Source organism: Styela clava, chromosome 15 (assembly GCF_964204865.1).
Source record: "Styela clava chromosome 15, kaStyClav1.hap1.2, whole genome shotgun sequence".
In the NCBI taxonomy this organism is placed as follows: Eukaryota; Metazoa; Chordata; class Ascidiacea; order Stolidobranchia; family Styelidae; genus Styela; species Styela clava.
The window spans coordinates 10,009,501-10,029,681 of NC_135264.1; the positions used below are offsets into that span (position 1 = coordinate 10,009,501).

At 35.0% G+C, this 20,181-nt stretch overlaps 3 protein-coding genes and 1 long non-coding RNA gene across 5 annotated transcripts; 3 read left to right on the forward strand and 1 right to left on the reverse strand.

Moving 5' to 3' along the window:
- Positions 1-405: 405 nt before the first annotated feature.
- Positions 406-12,143, reverse strand: LOC120334216 (uncharacterized). The gene is made up of 3 exons (XR_005568430.2): positions 12,014-12,143; positions 5,372-5,551; positions 406-535 (listed from the first exon to the last, which is right to left on the reverse strand). It is a non-coding gene; the product is annotated as an uncharacterized LOC120334216 (long non-coding RNA).
- On the forward strand, positions 526-5,377 carry LOC120334211 (protein unc-93 homolog A-like). Of its 2 annotated transcripts, XM_039401679.2 has the most exons (8): positions 526-694; positions 1,106-1,255; positions 1,999-2,183; positions 2,414-2,968; positions 3,457-3,624; positions 3,946-4,180; positions 4,509-4,676; positions 5,021-5,377. In XM_039401679.2, exons 1-8 carry the CDS (start codon positions 526-528, stop codon positions 5,095-5,097), a joined length of 1,707 nt encoding a protein of 568 aa, XP_039257613.1. In that variant the 3' UTR covers positions 5,098-5,377. The 2 variants fall into 2 exon arrangements, with proteins under 2 accessions (XP_039257613.1, XP_039257612.1); XM_039401678.2 differs by having other exon boundaries at positions 4,509-5,377.
- LOC120334213 (protein unc-93 homolog A-like) lies at positions 6,919-11,988 on the forward strand. Its single transcript, XM_039401680.2, has 8 exons — positions 6,919-7,168; positions 7,586-7,735; positions 8,510-8,694; positions 8,922-9,476; positions 9,976-10,146; positions 10,463-10,697; positions 11,069-11,236; positions 11,623-11,988. The coding sequence occupies exons 1-8, from the start codon at positions 7,000-7,002 to the stop codon at positions 11,697-11,699; spliced, it is 1,710 nt and encodes a 569-aa protein (XP_039257614.1). The 5' UTR covers positions 6,919-6,999; the 3' UTR covers positions 11,700-11,988.
- A 1,212-nt stretch (positions 12,144-13,355) lies between the features above and the next one.
- Positions 13,356-19,107, forward strand: LOC120334569 (protein unc-93 homolog A-like). The gene is made up of 8 exons (XM_039402075.2): positions 13,356-13,703; positions 13,892-14,041; positions 14,513-14,697; positions 15,427-16,017; positions 16,403-16,576; positions 17,151-17,385; positions 17,924-18,091; positions 18,950-19,107. Exons 1-8 carry the CDS (start codon positions 13,535-13,537, stop codon positions 19,033-19,035), a joined length of 1,758 nt encoding a protein of 585 aa, XP_039258009.2. The 5' UTR covers positions 13,356-13,534; the 3' UTR covers positions 19,036-19,107.
- The last annotated feature ends 1,074 nt before the right edge of the window (positions 19,108-20,181 follow it).

A 20,181-nucleotide genomic window follows, 5' to 3' on the forward strand; every position in this document is an offset into this window, starting at 1 on the left:
GTCTCGTCCGATTAGGGCATTAGGCTCTGAAAATCCAGTTTATACAAGTTTACAACGAGGTCTCATGACTTGGCAAATCTGGGATACGATTGGGTTAATGATTAATCACTATAAATACACCGAAAACAGCTGGACCGTCTGTACTCGTGATGCATTGCAAATACAAATATAACCAGAACAAATTTTGCGCAATTAGTCAGATAAATAGCGGGAAGAACAATTGAGGAAGGTCATCGCTATAACATAGTGAAATGAGTTTATCAGAAAACCCACTCAGGGAATATTTCAGGAAAATATGAAGTTACAAAATAGTTTAATTATCAATACAGAACGCCAAGAAATTGGAAATCAGAAAATTATGTAGGGAAAAAGAAGAGTTAGCTTCGACGTGACATCGTGTGGATCTACAGGAACTATATAGATTTCATAGGTATTATAACAATGAAATCTTGCTATTGCATATTCAGGATCTATAATTTATAAATGTCGTAAAAACCACAACTCTGGTAACATCCATCGAAGCACATGGGTGAATCTAAAGAGAAACAGAACAGCAATGACTTGATTTTAAGAAAAGGAAGACGAAAGTTAAAAATCTTGTTTTATTGTCATGCAACTGGTGTACATTTGGCAATAGCGACGCTTGCAGCACTACAAACACTTCAGACGAGCATTAACATAAAAGATGACATAGGTGAGTATTTTATCATAGCGGACTGAAGTAATATTTGCAAGTGAAATCTGAAGTGAAAAATTTGCAAGCATGGCATGTCCACTCTTTCTGGGGGAATTTACCAGTGACCACTAAATTGAACAGAAACACGGTACTATAAGGAATTATGGCGGTGAATTGCGAAATACCTCTTGGTCGTTATGAGAACAGCTATATATATAGGCAATAAATTACGCAAAACTAAATTTCTCGATAAAACTGTTTGCATTATTCTTTGTCTGGTGTGTACACTGACAGTGAACGAATGAGAGCTTACTGTCAAATAAGAACTAAGACTAGAAACTTCGTTTTCGAGAGATAAGTTCTGGAGAATACGATCCATTATAATATCTGAATATTTGTGAAAGGGTTTTCTTCATTTTTATATTCCAGGCGCTATTTCATTGACTGCGGCGTATATAACATCCATATTTTTCGGAGTTTTCTGTGTCCCGGCAGTTCTACGTGTGTTCGGTCCTCATGTAGCTTTAGTGATGTCCGACGTTTGTTATTTACTATATTGTTTGGCAAATTTTTATCCAGGTGAGTGTCAGTTTTCCGTATTTCGATAACTCAAAATTAAAACGGAACGCTTTTGAACTACACTTATCAATGAACTAAACTGAAAATCGAGGATGTTAGACCCAAAATTCCAGACATCGTCAACGTCATCATTTTCATTGGACACGAAAACGATTTGTTAAACTGTTGCTGTTAGTACTCTTTACAGTATGCTTGTTGTTGTGGTGAAAAATCGCCTTTTTCTACAACTACTAGACCAGTGGTTCTCATTTTTTTGTGGCCCACTTTTATTACACAGAAATTCTGTGACCCACTACCAAAAGAACAAACAATTCTTTCCGTAAAAATGGGCACTCCCACTTTCATAATACAATTCAACTCAGTAGCAAAAAAAAAAAAAAACAGCACCATTATTCATTTCTACTACAGTCAGTAGTAACAAAAAGTTCAACAATTCATCAATAATTCTAGCAAGTTTTGATGTTTGTGGCCTACCTGAACATGTTTCTGTGGCCCAGCAGTGGGCCATAGCCTCCTGGTTGAGAACCGGTGAACTAGACCAATCGCTTCAAAATATTGTTGTTGCCTAATTATTCCAAAATTTCTGTGGATTCATGGAATTCGTGTGATCATGACGTCAAAATTAAAAAATTGCGATCGCATTTGTACCATTTGGTGGTCAGACTACCGGTACCTTAAAATATTTGGTACTACTTGGCTTTCGTGTCTTTATATTTAACAACTGTTGTCTTGTTACTATTTAGATTTGGTTGTCCTGACAATCGGAGGCATAATCAGCGGAATCGCTCGAGCACTTTATCTTCCAAGTTACACAATTCTCGTTATGCAAATCGCTTCACAATGTATGCAATACTCAACAACGAAACAAGATGGATATTATTTCAATTATTTTCAAAGTCGATTTTATGGAATGGTTGAAGCTGCTTCGGTAAGATTGAAAACGGCAATATTTAATTGACAGTTTTTTTACTCACCACATAAAGGTAATTGTGTAATATATTTAAGAAGACATTCACCGTCAAATACCAGCTTTCTTTCAATCAGATTTTTGAATTATTTTTAGCGTCTTCAGTTTATTGCGTGGTCGACCAACAAAGGTAACACCACATTATCGAATTAAAGGTTTAAAATTATTTTATATTACCCATTTGATTTCAGATAGTTGGAAACATTTTATCTTACGCAATCTTGTCAGGAACAAAATCCGACTCAGGTTCAGAAGAACTTACATCTGGTAACACTGCAATTTCTCCTAACGTTACAACATCTGGCGATTTTTCAAACTCGTACCAATACTGTGGAGTATACGATTGTCAAGATCCAGAAGTTGTCGAGAACAATATAGATCAGTATGTTCCCCCAGATCAAATGAGTGTATATATATTCTTAACTGTCGTTAGCAGCCTATCGGTTCTTTCAGTTATCATGCATTCTTTCATATATCCGGGTCTTGGAACTTTTAGTCATAAATTGACCAAAGTAAGAGAGCGAGTGACCAACAGTCTTGAAGAAAACACAACAAAATCCAATACTGATTTCAACATTGATGAAATCAGTGTGACATCAAACCACAACAAGAAAAATGACGCCAAATTTCAAATATATGAAAATGAAGGTTTCACAAACGACGAGATTAAAACAAACGGGAATGTGGCGGATAATGATGACACCAGTTCAATACAGTTGTCCGTGACTTCCATTGAAAGTGCAGAGGTACATGCTCTTAGTAGATTATTTATGGTTACATATATAATATTATAAAGTATGTGCTACCTCTAATTCAAAGTAAGATGATAAACTATTCAAAACTCAGAAATCTAACTTAAAATAAATATTTGATAAGAACAGCCCAGTTGGATACATTTTGCAGCTCTATATTTAAATACTAAATGGAAGTATACTTGTCTAAGTTTTCAATAGTTCATATACCGCTTGATGGTGAAACAATTGACTGTATATTTGAATATGGACGTCAGAAGGGGTACGTTTTTAGCATGTGAAACATAGGTTAATTAGGTAGTTCAATCAATGAATTGAAAAATCATTCTCGGCTTTGGCGTAAGGGATGTTTTCATATGTTATTCAGTTAAGCTGAAACCACCTTTTATTTAGTATTCTAATATTAGTATTTTGGCTAGTATTCTGGAAATTATGGTTATTAAATTATGCAATTTTCCTGTTGGAAAAATTTCGATTTACAGACAAGTTATGAAAACTACTGGTCAACTCTAAAAGCAACGTTTTTGTTTCTCATTTATCCTCGCTCTCTGATGCTGAGTGCATCCGCATTGCATTTTGGAATGTTTCTTGGATTCTGTTTTGCTGATCTTACCAGAGCATACGCTTCTTGCGTCGCAGGAGTTGAAATGGTAAGCTTGTGCGTCAAGGATAGTGAGCATACAAATTTTTCCTACGCGGTAGAAATAGTGTTTCTATTGAAATTATCCCATGCGGTCGAAATAGATTGGTGAGTCTTATAGCAAATGTTCTACCCAAATATCCAATGTACTGCTCACCAATATATTTAAGTTGCAAATATTCAAAATACGTCCTATAATAATCTAAGCATTGTGAAGGTCCATATCATATAAACAATGGTAGGATTCAAAATTTTCACGAACCCCTGTAACTGCTCACGTTTGCTATAAGTCTCTGATGCAAAACGTTAATGATATTATTGTTTATTTTAGACTGGCCTTTTTGCCATGACATTCGGAGCAGCGGGTATGGTGTCCGCTTTGTTATATGGAAGATTGAACTTCCCATACCGGCGATACGTTATTTATGCGGGATTGTCAGTGTTAGAATTATCGATGTACGTCGCTTGCTATTTATGGAATCCCAATCCCGACACAATATGGATGGTTTATATGATGTTTATAGGATGTGGAATTGTAAAAGGAGCTTACAGACAAAATATTGTTGGTGAGAATTTAGAATTAAATGAAGAAATTCGATCGCGATGTTTCAAACGTAATTTTTATCTATGTTATCTGCTTTGATGTTGTCATTGGAAACCTATTAGAACTGGCTGCTATTGCTCTAGCATTTTGTTATAAAACATATAGTTAAACAGTCAATTTTTTGGAAAAGTAAGAATAAGTTTTCAGTATAGAAGAATAAATTACAGATGTTCCCGGGTTAAAATATAGAATTACCATCGGAAGTCACGAACCATGGAGTTTATGTGATAAAACGAATCAAAACGTTTAAAATTTAATTGCAATAAAGATGTTAAAATTTACTACTACAGAAACTTACACTGTACATTTTCTACACAACAAAGATCTCGCGCTCAGTGTTTACAATGTTTGGTTTATGGCGGGATTGGGAATTCAATATGGTTTGAGTACTTTTATGTGCGTTGAGACAAAACTGTACACACAATTAGGTATTTTTACAGCAGCAATAATACTTTTTGGTAAGTGGATCAGGTACACTATTAATTTGATTTTTTATATCAAAGTTACCCCTAAAAAATGTCTGTATCCGAAAAACATACAGAAATGTTGGAAATGAAATTATAACAGGGGCTCGTACTGATCTAAAAAAACAAAAAAAAAATTTTTCAGCAAAAAAAATAAAAATAAATTGATTCCCTGTTTTAAAAATCGATACAACTATTTGGGCTCAAAAAATAAAAAAAATAGTTTTCATCATTGACAAATATAGCATTTGTTTGATGCGATTTCATAAAGCACAATCTACAATCCGCGGTTGTAAGTTGCACATATTCTAAAATAACCCAATTTCAACGATTTCCAGTTTTAGTTGAATTCATCTACATGCGGGGCAATGGCGTAGAGAAAAATCAAAATAACGAGATTAAAACAAAACTATGAATGTTGGAATCCTCGAATCTGCGAAGGAAAAAAAGAAACGCGCTGAGAAGAAAATCGCTGTCAACACAAACATCGTTTTAAGATTTTCTAATCATTCGTGGAATGTTTTTGTTGTGTATATTTTTCATGTTCATGAAATGAACCCCACAATTTGCATATATTGCACGCTTCACCCGGCAATTTTATAGAAGACATTGACAAAAAGTCAATCGTATAAATGTTGTTTTATAAAACAAATGCTACAAAAGATGCAATAAAATCGATAAATTCTTACCTGCAATACTTGTATGTTTTTGAGTGTTTCTTTTCAAATCTTTCATTTTCCATCATAGGATATCTCTGTTGAATATCAGGTATATTTCAGCAATAAGTGGTGTGCGTTCATTGGTCTTCGAGTCAACTTCGACAATGCAGAGCATGCATTAGTAATATAATTAATAGTAATATAGATATTCTGGAAACAAGAACAATAAAGTTAGTACAAATATTTCATATTTGGGGCAGTTGAGACATGCTTACAATTGAATAACATTCGCCTGGGAATTCCAGCAGATAAAACAAATTTCGTTCCACAGTTACAGAGATAGAGATTTTACTGAAAAGACCAAGAATAGAGTGCAAAATTTCTTTAAAGTTAAGGTCAGGCCATTTAGATCAGTAATCACTATAAATTAATTACAACAGTTTATCTGTGTTAAATTCGAACGGGCCACGGCTTGCGTTTGGATGGAATAAAGTATTTTTAAGTTCATGTCATTTTTCTAAACTTATATAATTGAAGAAAACAATTTTGGTGACGTCATCGTAATAACACAAATTCCCTAGAGCCCACGAAAATTTTGTAAATAAATAAAAGTTAGCGTCTTCTAGCCAAAAATACAGTCTTCATTCACTGATAATTTCAAACCAATTCGTCAAGTGGTAAAAGAGGAAAGCGATATTTTTACAACGACCGTAACAACATCAACAAGAATTCTAAGAACAAGCATGATAACAAAATGATCTGTATGTCCAGTTCATGTCTAATAAGAAGATCCACTTCACAAAGTAGTGCATATAGGTTTGATACCTAACTCTTGGCAAACACCGAAAATATATACAACAGACAACTATTACAAATGATATAAATTTGCAAAAACCATTGTACCCAACGTATAATACAAAAAGTAAACACTGTTGGGGAAAAAAGGAGTCAGGTACCAATATCAAATATGTCATGTGTTGTCTAGCCAAACACATAGGGCATATGTATAAAGAGGCTTTATATATTATTTGCAAGCAGTTATTGCAGATGACTTCCTAGTCAACAGAAACAGTCAGATTAGAACACAACTACAGCAGCCCGTGTCCGGAAAATTCGCCGTAGGAAATCTCGCCGCAGAAAATTTCGTTGCATAGGAAAACACGCTGCATAAAAAATCGCCGCAAAAGCATTTGAGAAGTAAATTATCCCAAATGTTATCTCGTCTCGATAATTCCAATATTCGACAATGTCTTGATATATATACGTGACCCTCTTTCTGACCAACTTTTTAAAAGAGTTTTACACAAGGATTTCATTAGTGAATCATTTTTGGTCTCTTGTAAAAGTGTTTTGTAAACATTTTCTTTCCTACTCAAGAAGATTGACATCATCCACTAGTTTTTTTTCTCAGAAGTGTATTCTGAGGAATCGCATGCTCGACTCAAAACATTAGCAACATAAACTTCAATGTGATGGTTTTTTAAATATGGTCTTCTCAAGTGGTCTATGGTATTTATAACGGAAACGAGAGATAGGTTCAACATCACGTCGTGTGGAACTGCGGTAACTATATAAATTTCATAGATATTATAATAATAAAATCACATTTAGCATCTATAATTTATAAACCACAACTCTGATAACATCCATTGAAACACATGGAAGAATCTAAAGAAAAACAGAACAGCAATGACTTGATTTTGAGAAAAGGAAGACGGAAGTTAAAAATCTTGTTTTATTGCCATGCAACTGGTGTACATTTGGCGATAGCGACGCTTGTAGCGCTACAAACACTTCAGACGAGCATTAACATAAAAGATGACATAGGTGAGTATTTTATCATAGCGGACTGAAGTAATATTTGCAAGTGAAATCTGAAGTGAAAAATTTGCAAGCATGGCATGTCCACTCTTTCTGGGGGAATTTACCAGCAGTGACCACTAAATTGAACAGAAACACTGGTATACTATAAGGAATTATGGCGGTGAATTGCGAAATACCTATTGGTCGTTATGAGAACAGCTATATATATAGGCAATGAATTACGCAAAACTAAATTTCTCGATAAAACTTTTTGCATTATTCTTTGTCTGGTGTGTACACTGACAGTGAACGAATGAGAGCTTACTGTCAAATAAGAACTAAGACTAGAAACTTCGTTTTCGAGAGATAAGTTCTGGAGAATACGATCCATTATAATATCTGAATATTTGTGAAAGGGTTTTCTTCATTTTGATATTCCAGGCGCTATTTCATTGACTGCGGCGTATATAACATCCATATTTTTCGGAGTTTTCTGTGTCCCGGCAGTTCTACGTGTGTTCGGTCCTCATGTAGCTTTAGTGATGTCCGACGTTTGTTATTTACTATATTGTTTGGCAAATTTTTATCCAGGTGAGTGTCAATTTTCCGTATTTTTATTTAATCGATAACTCAGAATTAAAACGGAACACCTTTGAACTACACTTATCAATGAACTAAACTGAAAATCGAGGATGTTAGACCCAAAATTCCAGACGTCGTCAACGTCATCATTCTTATTGGACACGAAAACGATTTGTTAAACTGTTGCTGTTAGCACTCTTTCCGGTATGCTTGTTGTGGTAAAAAAATCGCCTTTCTCTTCAACTACTAGACCAGTGGTTCTCATTTTTTTGTGGCCCACTTTTATTACACAAAGATTCTGTGACCCATTAGCTTTCTCATTTGAGGAAAAAACTACAAAAAGAACAAACTATGCTTTTCGTAAAAATGGGCACTCCCACTTTCATAATTATATTCAGTAGCAAAAAAAACAGCACCATTATTCATTTCCACTACAGTCAAAGTTTAGAAATTCATCAATAACTCTAGCAAGTTTTGATAGGTTTGTGGCCTACCTGAACATGTTTCTGTGGCCCAGCAGTGGGCCATGGCCCCCTGGTTGAGAACCGGTATACTAGACCAATCGCTTCAAAATATTGTTGTTGCTCCAAAATTTTATTCCAAATGTTATTCCAAAATTTTTGTGGATTAAGCTAATGGAATTCGTCTGATCATGACGTCAAAATTAAAAATTGCGATCGCATTTGTACCATTTGGTGGTCAGACTACCGGTACCTTAAAATATTTGGTACTACTTGGCTTTCGTGTCTTTATATTTAACAACAGTGTCTTGTTACTATTTAGATTTGGTTGTCCTGACAATCGGAGGCATAATCAGCGGAATCGCTCGAGCACTTTATCTTCCAAGTTACACAATTCTCGTTATGCAAATCGCTTCACAATGTATGGAATACTCAACAACGAAACAAGATGGATATTATTTCAATTATTTTCAAAGTCGATTTTATGGGATGGTTGAAGCTGCTTCGGTAAGATTGAAAACGGCAATATTTAATTGACAGTTTTTTCTCACCACATAAAAGTAATTGGGTAATTTATTTAAGAAGACACCACGTTTAAATATCAGCTTTCTTTCAATCAGATTTTTAAATTTTTTTGAGCGACTTTAGTTTATTGCGTGGTCGACCAACATAGGTAACACCACATTATCGAATTAAAGGTTTAAAATTATTTTATATTACCCATTTAATTTCAGATAGTTGGAAACATTTTGTCTTACGCAATCTTGTCAGGAACAAAATCCGACTCAAGTTCAGGAGAACTTACATCTGGTAACACTACAATTTCTCCTAACGTTACAACACCTGGCGATTTTTCAAACTCGTACCAATACTGTGGAGTATACGATTGTCAAGATCCAGGAGTTGTCGAGAACAATATAGATCAGTACGTTCCCCCAGATCAAATGAGTGTATATATATTCTTAACTGTCGTTAGCAGCCTATCGGTTCTTTCAGTTATCATGCATGCTTTCATATATCCGGGTCTTGGAACTTTTAGTCATAAATTGACCAAAGTAAAAGAGCGCGTGACCAACAGTCTTGAAGAAAACACAACAAAATCTGACACTGATTTTAACGTTGATGAAATCAGTGCGACATCAAACAATAACCAGAAAAATGACGCAAAATTTCAAATATATGTAAATGAAGGTTTTACAAACGACGAGAATAAATCAAACGGGAATGTGGCGGAATATGATGACACCAATTCAATACAGTTGTCCGTGACGTCCATTGAAAGTGCAGAGGTACATGTTCTCAGTAAATTACTTTTGATGACATATATAATATTATAAAGTATGTGCCATCTCTTATGTGAAGTAAGATGATAAACTATTCGAAAATCAGAAATCTAACCTACAATTAAAATTCGACAAGAACAGTCCAGTTAGTTACATCCTGCAGCTCTAGATTTAAATACTGAATGAAACTATCCCAGTCAAAGTTTTCAATTCCATATACTGCTTGATAGTGAAACAACTGACTGTATATTTGAATATAGAAATCAGAACGTTTACGTGAAACACACGTGAAACACAAGTTAGCACACACGTTAGCACGTGAAACACAAGTAAACTAAGTATGGTTCAAACAATGAATTAAAAAATCATTCTCGACTTTGCGTAAGGTAATGTTTTTATTACGCTATTCAGTTAATTAAGCTGAAATCAATTTTTATTTAGTATTCTAAAAAAGATGATTATTAAAATTATGCAATTTTCCTGTTGGAAAAATTACGATTTACAGACAACAAGTCATGCAAACTACTGGTCGACTCTAAAAGCAACGTTTTTGTTTCTCATTTATCCTCGCTCTCTAATGTTGAGCGTATCTGCATTTCATTTTGGAATGTTTTTTGGATTCTGCTTTGCTGATCTTACCAGAGCGTATGCTTCTTGTGTCGCAGGAGTTGAAATGGTAAGATTGTGCGCCACGGATAGCGAGCATTCAAATTTTTCCCATGCGGTAAAAACAGTATTTCTTTTGAGATTTTTCCATGCGGTCAAAATAGATTGGTGCATCTTATAGCAAATATCCTACCCAAATACCCAATGTACTGCTCACCAATATATCCAAGTTGCAGATATTCAAAATACGTCCTATAAAAATCTAGGCATTGTGGAGGTCCATATAATATAAGGAAGAATGCAAAATTTTCGCGAACCCTTGTAACTGCTCTCGTTTGCTATAAGTCTCTGATTCAAAATGTTAATGATATTATTGTTTATTTTAGACTGGCCTTTTTGCCATGACATTTGGAGCAGCGGGTATGGTGTCCGCATTATTATATGGAAGACTGAACTTTCCATACCGGCGATACGTTATTTATGCGGGATTGTCAGTGTTAGAATTATCGATGTACGTTGCTTGCTATCTATGGAATCCTAATCCCGACACAATATGGATGGTTTATATGATGTTTATAGGATGTGGAATTGTTAAAGGAGCCTACAGACAAAATATTGTTGGTGAGTATTTACAATTAAATGACGAAATTCTATCGCGAAGTTTTAAACGGTATTTTTGTCTATGTCATCTGCTTTGATGCTGACATTGGAAGCCCATATTATAACTTGTTGTTATAGGTCAACCATTTTGTTATAAAACACATAGTTCAAAAGTTTACAGATGATTTTTTTTTGGAAAAGTAGGAATAAGTTTTCAGTATGGAAGAATAAATTACAGATGTACCCGGGTTGAAATATAGAATTACCGTTGGAAATGCCTTAAAAGATCTAATTCTAAATGAAGTATTTTTTTCTGGATGCGTATAAACCAAAAATGAAGTTCAAGTGATTAAAATTTAATTGCAGTAAAATGTTAAAATTTACTATTACAGAGACTTACACTGTACATTTTCTACACAACAAAGATCTCGCGCTTAGTGTTTACAATGTCTGGTTTACGGCGGGATTGGGAGTTCAATATGGTTTGAGTACTTTTATGTGCGTTGAGACAAAACTATACACACAATTAGGTATTTTTACGGCAGCAATAATACTTTTTGGTAAGTGGATTTAGTTCAATGATATTTGATTTTTTATATCAAAAGTTATCCACTCCGACACAATATTCAATATAAGAATATTTATGAGTTGAAATATTAAATACAAATTCAAATATTGGATATTGAAATAACCTTAAATAAATGCTGTCGCTTCCTGCTTTTGCGAGCAACTGTGATATAAAAAAATGAAGAAAAAAACTGTCTGTACCAGAAAAAAATACAGAAATGTTGGAAATTAAATTATAACAGGGGCTCGTACTGACGTAAAAAAAATGGTTTTTGGCAAAGAAAACAATAAATTGATTCCTTGTTCTGAAAATCAATAAAAAAAAAAATTTTGTGCCTCTGTGACCATCATTTCATCTTATATTTATACGACTTTCCAGTTTTAGTTGAATTCATCTACATGCGGGGCGATGGTGTAAAGAAAAATGAAAAGAACGAGATTAAAACAAAACTATAAATGTTGGAACCATCGAATTTGCGAATGAAAAAGGAAACGCACTGAGAAGAAAATCGCTGTCACCACTAACACCGTTTTATGATTTATACTAATCATCGTTCGACCGGAATAATGTTTATGCTGTGTAAATTTTTCATGTTCATAAAATAAATCTTACACTTCGCATATATTGCACGCTTCACACGGCAAGATTATAAAAGACATTGACAATAAATGTTTAAAGTCAACATACGTGTCAGTTTGGATGTTGTTTTTAAAGAAAAATGCCACAAATAATGCAATAAAATCAATAAATTATTACCTGCAATACTCACCAATTATATAGCGGATTACATATTCTGGAGTGTTTCTATTCAAGTCTCTCATTTTCCATCATATGATATCTGTGTTATGAGGTATGTTTCAGCAAAAAGTGATGTGATTGGTCTTTGAGTCAACTCCGACGACAATGCATTAGTAATATAATAATTAGTAATATAAATATTCTAAAAACAAAAACGATAAAGTTAGCACAAAACGCTCCATATTTGGTGTAGTTTTACATGCTTTAGATTGAATACTATTTGCCTGTGAATCCCAGCAGATAAAACGAATATCGTTCTGAGTTTCAGAGCTAGGGATTTTACTGATGAGACCAACTATAGAGTGCATAGTCTCTCTAAAGTTAAGGTCATGCCATTCAGGTCAGTAATCACTATAAATTAATTATAACAGTTTGTCAGTGTTGAAGTCGAAAGCAGGGTTTGTGTTTGGATAGAATGAAGTATATTTTCGTCCATGTCATCATTCTAAAACTTATATTATTGATGGAAAACAATTTTAGTGAATTTTCACAATAAAACAAATTCACTAGAGTACACAAAATCTTTTGAAATAAATGAAAGTTATCGCCTTCTAGCCAAAATATAGTCTTCATGCAATGAAAATTTCAAAGCAATTGGTCAAGTGGTTAAAGAGGAAAGCGATTTTTTCACAATAATCATAACAACAACAACAACAAGAATTCTAACAACAACAACAGCATGATACCATAACAATCTGCATGACTATAGTTCGTGTCCTGTAAAGTTGTGTATCTTGGTTTGATAACTAACACTTAGCAAACATTAAATACATATTTTTTCTCGAGATTTGCGGTAACGAAGTAAATATATATACAACAGACAGCTACTACAAATACTGTACTGTAGATTTGTAAATAACCGCCCCCAACGTGTAATACAAAAAGTTGGAAAAGGAAAGAGCTTAGAAACCAATATCAAATATATATATCTATTCAGGCAGATGTTTTTATTAGTAATCTGTAAATGTATACGGCAGACCTCGGTAGTAAATATAATCCCGTCAATATTGGTATAACAAGTAATGTTGGGAGTACTCGCAACTCAAATTTCTCCCCGCGAATTGCATTAGTTTGTTGCAGTATATATCTAAAATTGATAGGGGAAGTACAGAGCAATAGATGTTAAATTTACCAATATTTCAAATTACTCAAATAACAATATCAATCACGCCCTTCCTATTGTTTAATTACCGTACAAATAATACGACAGCAACTTGTCAAACTAACGGAGTTATGATATTTCGTTTAATTGTGTTAATCATTGATACTAGATTTCTTCGAGTATAATAATTGTCTGCTGGTTAGTTGTCACAATAGGTGTGAGAGCATAGGTTTACCATTGGAATATATTAATCCATTGCCTATCCAAGACCAAGATTCATTGTATTTTTCATAATAACTTAGTGTCTCTATTTATTAGAAGACTACTGTACTTATATAACACGTATTGGCAGTACCGCATTATCTCTAATTTCCTACATAAAAGACTCGAATGGTCATGGATGGAGACGAGAAATTTGGAAATGAGAAAGTCCTAAGAAAAGCTAGGAAAAAAGTGAAGTTGTTATTCTACTGGAAGACAATTGGAATATTGTTAGCAATATCAGCAGTCGCAGCTTTACAAACCCTACAAACCAGCATCAATATTGAAGACGATATCGGTATGTTTAAACTAAAGCAAAAACTTGAAGCCATAATTTGCTTGATTTATCTAAATCCCAACGAAGTACAGTAGTTCTTTTAGCTTTGCGACGCGAAGGTGTGCTATCACCGACCCAATCAACTTAAGCAAGACAAGATAATCATAAGTAAACAGCAGAGTCCTAAATTAACTGATATTCATTTTCAGGGGCCATCGCCTTGACAGCGGGGTATGTCGCTTCCATATTTTTCAGTCTCCTCTGCGTTCCAGCATTGCTGAGACTATCGGGGCCAAACGTAGCTCTGGTCGTCGGTGACATTTGTTTCTTGATTTATTGCTTGACAAACTTTTACCCAGGTAAGTGATGCACATCATGCTTGTTTTTATGTGTGTACCTCCGCATTATATTGTTCGAATGTGAGGAATGTCATTTCAAAATAGGCAACTACTGCGTGAATCTCGACTTTCCAAAATGGAAGTTTGTAATACTATAACCCAGTTATAAGTATGATATTTCACCGTTAAAGTTCATAAAACTGAAATACACTGCGGAAATTGATTTTTATCCGAAATGGTCCGATTGTCCATAGATTTAATGACTGGGGCTAGGGTAGTAACAGACTGTATCAATAGTTTTAGAAAATTAGTATTGAAACCCGAAACCACAAGAAATTTATATTAAAAGTCTATTATCAAAAAATTTCAATCTCATAAAACTTACGCGTTTCTAAAAATAAAATCTTGCAAAATTGCAGCACTATAATCGCCATTAGTGCGAAAAAAAGATACCAATTCGTTGCCAATACCTCAAACCCATTGTGTTTCCAGAATTATACGTTTTAACATTCGGCGCAGTCATCAGTGGAATAGCTAGATCTGTTTTCTTCCCAACTTACACAATTCTGGTTATGGAAATAGCATCAACATGTACTGAATTTTCAACATCAAAGCCAGAGAAATATTACTTCAACTACTTTCAGAGCAGATTTTATGGAATGCTGGAGAGTTCGTCAGTAAGCATTATATAAATATCGATCGTTCAGTAGAAATCTAAAGTACAGATATAAGAATTTCTCACAAAAATACCGCCACAGAAATATTGATACAAACAAAAAACTTCATCTGTCCTCAATGAGTCCCACCCTGTTTTCATTGTACATAAATGTTATATTGTACATAAATTTTTAAACGACAACTATATTTAGCAAGTTTGTCTTCTTATGTTTTACACAGGTTCTAGTATTTGTGCGCTCAGTTTTATTTCAGACAAATGATACAATTTCCGCATTGTTATTCTCTAGAAATTTTCGGCGCTTCAGAAGTATGTTCACCAAGATGGCGCACAACCTGAACCCTAACCGGGTACTCATACTATGTTCAGGATGTGCGCCATCTTGGTGCACATACTTCTGGAGCTCCAAATTTTCTGATTTTTTGGGCACGAAATGGACTTATGGGTCGTTTTGTCATTATGTTGTTGTGGTTAGTATTTTTCTACTTTTGTGAAAAAAACCGCTTTTCTTCTGAAATACTGGACCAATTGCTTTGTAGTACTCTTCTTGTTGTAGCCAGAGGGCTATCTTTAATTAATTAATTAATTTAATTAATAAAATTCTGTGGGCTATATAGAATTCGTTTTTCACTTCGAAATTTGTGAGAGGACGTCATCAAAATAAAAAAATGCGCATGTGTGGCGGTTCCCATGGCCCCATATATTTGAACAGTGCTCTCATGTTATTTAGATAATTGGCAACATCTTATCTTATGGAATTCTCTATGGTACAAAGTCTGCACCAGCCAACACCGAAGTATCCACCACCCAAGAACCAAATACTACACAACAATCCAACACAACCTGGAATCCTACAGACCCTTATCAGTATTGCGGAGTCGATGATTGCCAGGATCCTACAGTTGTTAGCGAAAGCATCGACCAGTACGTTCCCCCAGATAAAACCAGCATCTATATTTTAATTTTCAGCGCAAGTGCACTAACAATAATATCCATACTGTTGCACGCATTCGTGTATCCAGGATTGGGAGTGTTCAGTCACAAATTGGAGAAAGAGAAAGACAGAGTAACATCGAAAACGACAGAGCAAAAGTTTGAATCTTTAGATTCAAAGAAGAAAATTAGCGTTATATCCAATAGCATCATCGAAGAATTGGGAAACGATAACCCAGATTTTGTTTTCGGTGAGCTCGAACTCTATGACGACAGTATTGACGGAGACACCAAAGATCCAGATAATTTGAATACATACGAAGCACAGAAGTCTATGATGGGTGAATCTAAAGATATCGGTGGTAAAGCATCAGCAGAAACCATTGCGGTAAAAGCATTGAATAGTAAAGCATGAAATTTAATTCATCTGCGAAGTGATCCATTTAAAACAATTACAAAGGAGGGGAAAAAATGAGTTTCTAAATTATACCACTAAATCGCCATCTTCAGAAACGCATTTGTAACAAAAATGTGTCACACATATTATTGCTTAGCTAAAATAATAACAAAAGTGCCAAAATAAAATAATTGGAAAAAATTACATAATTGTGTACCGTTGACTATTGATGAACAAGCTGCGGCAAAAGTTATATGATAAATATTGCTTGAAAACCACACCCACAAATCAATTTCAGTTCTGTAATTCATTATCTACAAACCTACGCTGGGATGTAACCCTCAAACTATTCCGCCTATTACGTTATATTTGATAGGTAACACAAAGCAAACCCAGTTACTGGAAAACTCTGAAAGCAACACTGTATTTTCTAATTTATCCACGATCACTGATGTTGAGCATGACAACACTACACTTTGGAATGATGCTTGGATTCGTCTATGCTGATCTCACGCGAGCGTATGCATCATGTGTTGCTGGAGTTGAAATGGTGAGCTATTTAACAAAATTATATAAACTGTTGAAATCTCACAATAATACAAAAATATCCACCGAAAGTCACTATAGCTTAGCAGTATGAATCTATACCATATGGTTTGAGATTATGTACATGTAATTGATTCATGAACGACATGAAATAATGTAAAATTTCAGAAGTTTACGAACATGAACCCTTTATCGAATTCACTAGAAAAAGGTTCCCTCCTTTAAATTTTGTACATAACTTTCGAAACCCCAAATATAACACTAGCCACCACTTGCTACGTGTCCCATTTGCTGCGGGCTTCTAACGTCCAAAACACAAAATAAAATTGGAATCATGTCATTCCGAGAAAGGGTACGCTCGAACTCTTAAAAACCCGATGAATTCCACCATCCAAGAACACTCGAAAGACTGATAGTTGCGTTTTTCTGCATCAATTGCTGATGATCTGCGTTTTTGTTAGACTTAATGGCAATGCGTTAAATAGATTTGATAAATTACCTAAATAAACTGAACGTTTAAACTCAAAAGCATATGTTGTATAAGCCGCGTGATATATGTTTCAATTTTTCTTATGTAGACGGGACTATTTGCCATGTCATTCGGAGCAGCAGGTATCCTGGCGGCTCTACTGTACGGAAAGTTGAACTTTCCCCATCGACGACACATAATGTATGCAATATGTTGCATACTCGTGTTAGCTATGTACATCACATGCTACGTTTGGGATCACGAGCCTAGCTCTACTTGGGTCTTGTACATAATTTTCATAGGATTTGGCGCAGTCAAGGGTTTGTTTAGACAAAATATTGTAGGTGAGTATATTCGTGATATTTTACTGAGATCTCAATAATAATATATTCCTTAATTAAACTCAAAGACAAACGATGCAACGCGCAAAAAATATCTTACATATAGCAGACAAGCTTTAAAATCATAACAAGTCATAGATACGTAGCAGATATATCTATTCAGTCCAGAGTTGTGGAATCGGAGAAAATTTACAATCAACTTCGAGCTCAGAATTCAAATCTAATTCTGATAACAAATGTTGGCGTATGCAAGTCCTTCATAAAAGACTGTTATGAACGCTTAGTAAAATATGAGCTTATAAAAATTTTGACTTTTATTATTACAACTCGAAATATAAAATTCTCACTCGAAAATTAGACTTATGTAAAAATACGCCAAACTTTGACCCCGAGTCCACAGCTCTCATTCAGTCCCTCTAAAGATTTACAATCATCATTCATAACAAATCAACGTGCTATTTGACATTAGTGCCAAATCAAAATAAAATACTGCAATACATTTGAATACCCTTTCAAGCATATTATTGTTTTCTGTATACAGAAGCCTACGCTTTACATTTCCCTGATAAGAGAGATGTCGCGTTCAGCGTTTACAACGTATGGTATACAGGCGGCTTGGCAATTCAATACGGATTCAGTACCTTTATGTGCGTTGAGGACAAATTATATACACAATTTGCATTGTATTTGACGAGTATCATATTATTTGGTAAGATTGATATTTTATTATTATTAAGTTTGAATTTGTACTGCATCATTGATGACAAAAGAGGCAAGACACCCAATTTGAAGAAAATAATGGAATAGAGCAACAAGCTTCTTGATTTCGTTTTTAAAATGACATTTTAGACTAAATTAGTTCAGTGTGTTTTCATGGGCAATATCACTAGGGCGGACTAGGACTCCCATTCCTTATATGGTCAACGATGTGACGTCATAGCGCGTCCTAGTTCATCACCGGGTCTTCGTCCTAGTATTCAAGGAGCTTATGCGTCATTTTCCGTTATAGCGACTTACGATCTTTCTCGCAGATGACATTTTAGTGGACTTTTCAGGGTGTCCACCTGGGTTCAAATCTGTCAGTTATAAGGTCGGGCATGGCAAGATTACTCGATTATCGATAAGTATATTACCTGCGACATGAGATATATTATAACATATACGTGACAAACTTTTTATGACAATAAACATTTAGAGTAAACTAAACGTTTAACGTTACCGTTATCGCTCAATAACTTTTCAATTGCCCATAATGCACCTCAACTTTGAAATCTTGATTGCATGGAAACAGATCGCGGTTTCGTGTCATAGTCCGCCCCATGGTGCGACCGCCCGACTGCGTTTTAGTATGGCCCAGGTACCTTGCCATGCTAACTAATCTGAATGTTGGCATTACACAGTTAGAATGCTGTACGGCCCAAGATCAATCTACCAAAGCTCCGAAGTATTGAATATTGATTATATTGTATTTATATGATTATATTTTAAATATTCCAATAACATATTATTTGTAATACGAATTCCAAAAATAGTTTTTTAAACTGTATATCACTGATATATTTTCCAGTGGTGGTTGAAGTCGTTTATATGAGAAAAAGGGATGAATCCGGATCCGGAAAACACAAGGAAGAGATTTCCAAGACAAAACTGTGATAATTTCAATATCTTGTCGAAAGTGTCACAATTCAAACGCGCATTTCACTTCACAGCAGACCTTAAGCGGAGCATTGGGGAAAGACGGCGTGCAAGATAATTTCTGCGGAACTACGCACTTTGACGCACATTAAATCTATCTCAATGCACATGTTCATCTAATAACGAGAATTTGCGTATTCACTGCTTAATTTTATAATATCAGTGCAATAAAATACAATTAGAAATGTTCATGTATTATCATATTATGCCAGTACGGACATAGTATAAAATACTTGACGTTGCTCAATGAGTTGTCGTATAGTCAACAACAAGTATATAAAGTAATTTCAAATATCAATCTCACAAATAGCTCGCCTTTGTCTATCACAATTAGTGTCATCTAGCTTTAGGTGTTCTAGCCACAAGGTACAGCAGTTTCCAGAACGATGGTCCGAAGGCTCTCGTGGGGCCCACAGTGAGCTTGTGGAAGACAAAACATCTCCGGTACTCCATACAAAAACTCCTTCATTATCAATATCATTGAGGCCAATCCAAAACGACGATTTTTCTTCTGTAATTTTGTCGAAAATTCTTCTGCGAGTATTTACATCGAGAATTCCCTTTGTCAGCAACCTGCCGCCCTTATTTTGGCACATGATTTCAGCTTCGTACCAATTCATTTGATTCGCAGAAAAGAAAAATGCCATATCTCCAAAAACGACCAATCCGCTAGCTTTCCACAACACCGCCTGCTTTCTCTCCAGTTGCCTTATTCGTTCTTCGTAAGCCAAAATCGCGTCAGTGGAGATTTCAGCACTTCTACCTGGAGGCCCTTTGTCCCCTTTAGGACCGACGTCACCCAGATTTCCTTTGGGGCCGATAGGTCCGCGTTTGCCAGGCCTCCCTGGTTTACTGGCTGAACCAGGTATTTCCAAAATATACCCTGACCCATTGGGCCTTTCTTCAAGCCTACAACATTGGTTAGCGGAAGATACGTGTATTATAAGACACAACAATACGATAAAAAGACTTTGATTGACTCGCTGCGTACGCGGCTGCATCATTTATAACTTGTGATAACAGCATGTGATTAACTGTAATAAAAGATGCTTACGGGCTAAAAATAAAAAACTCACGAGTCAAACGTTTTTTAAATGTCTCTAG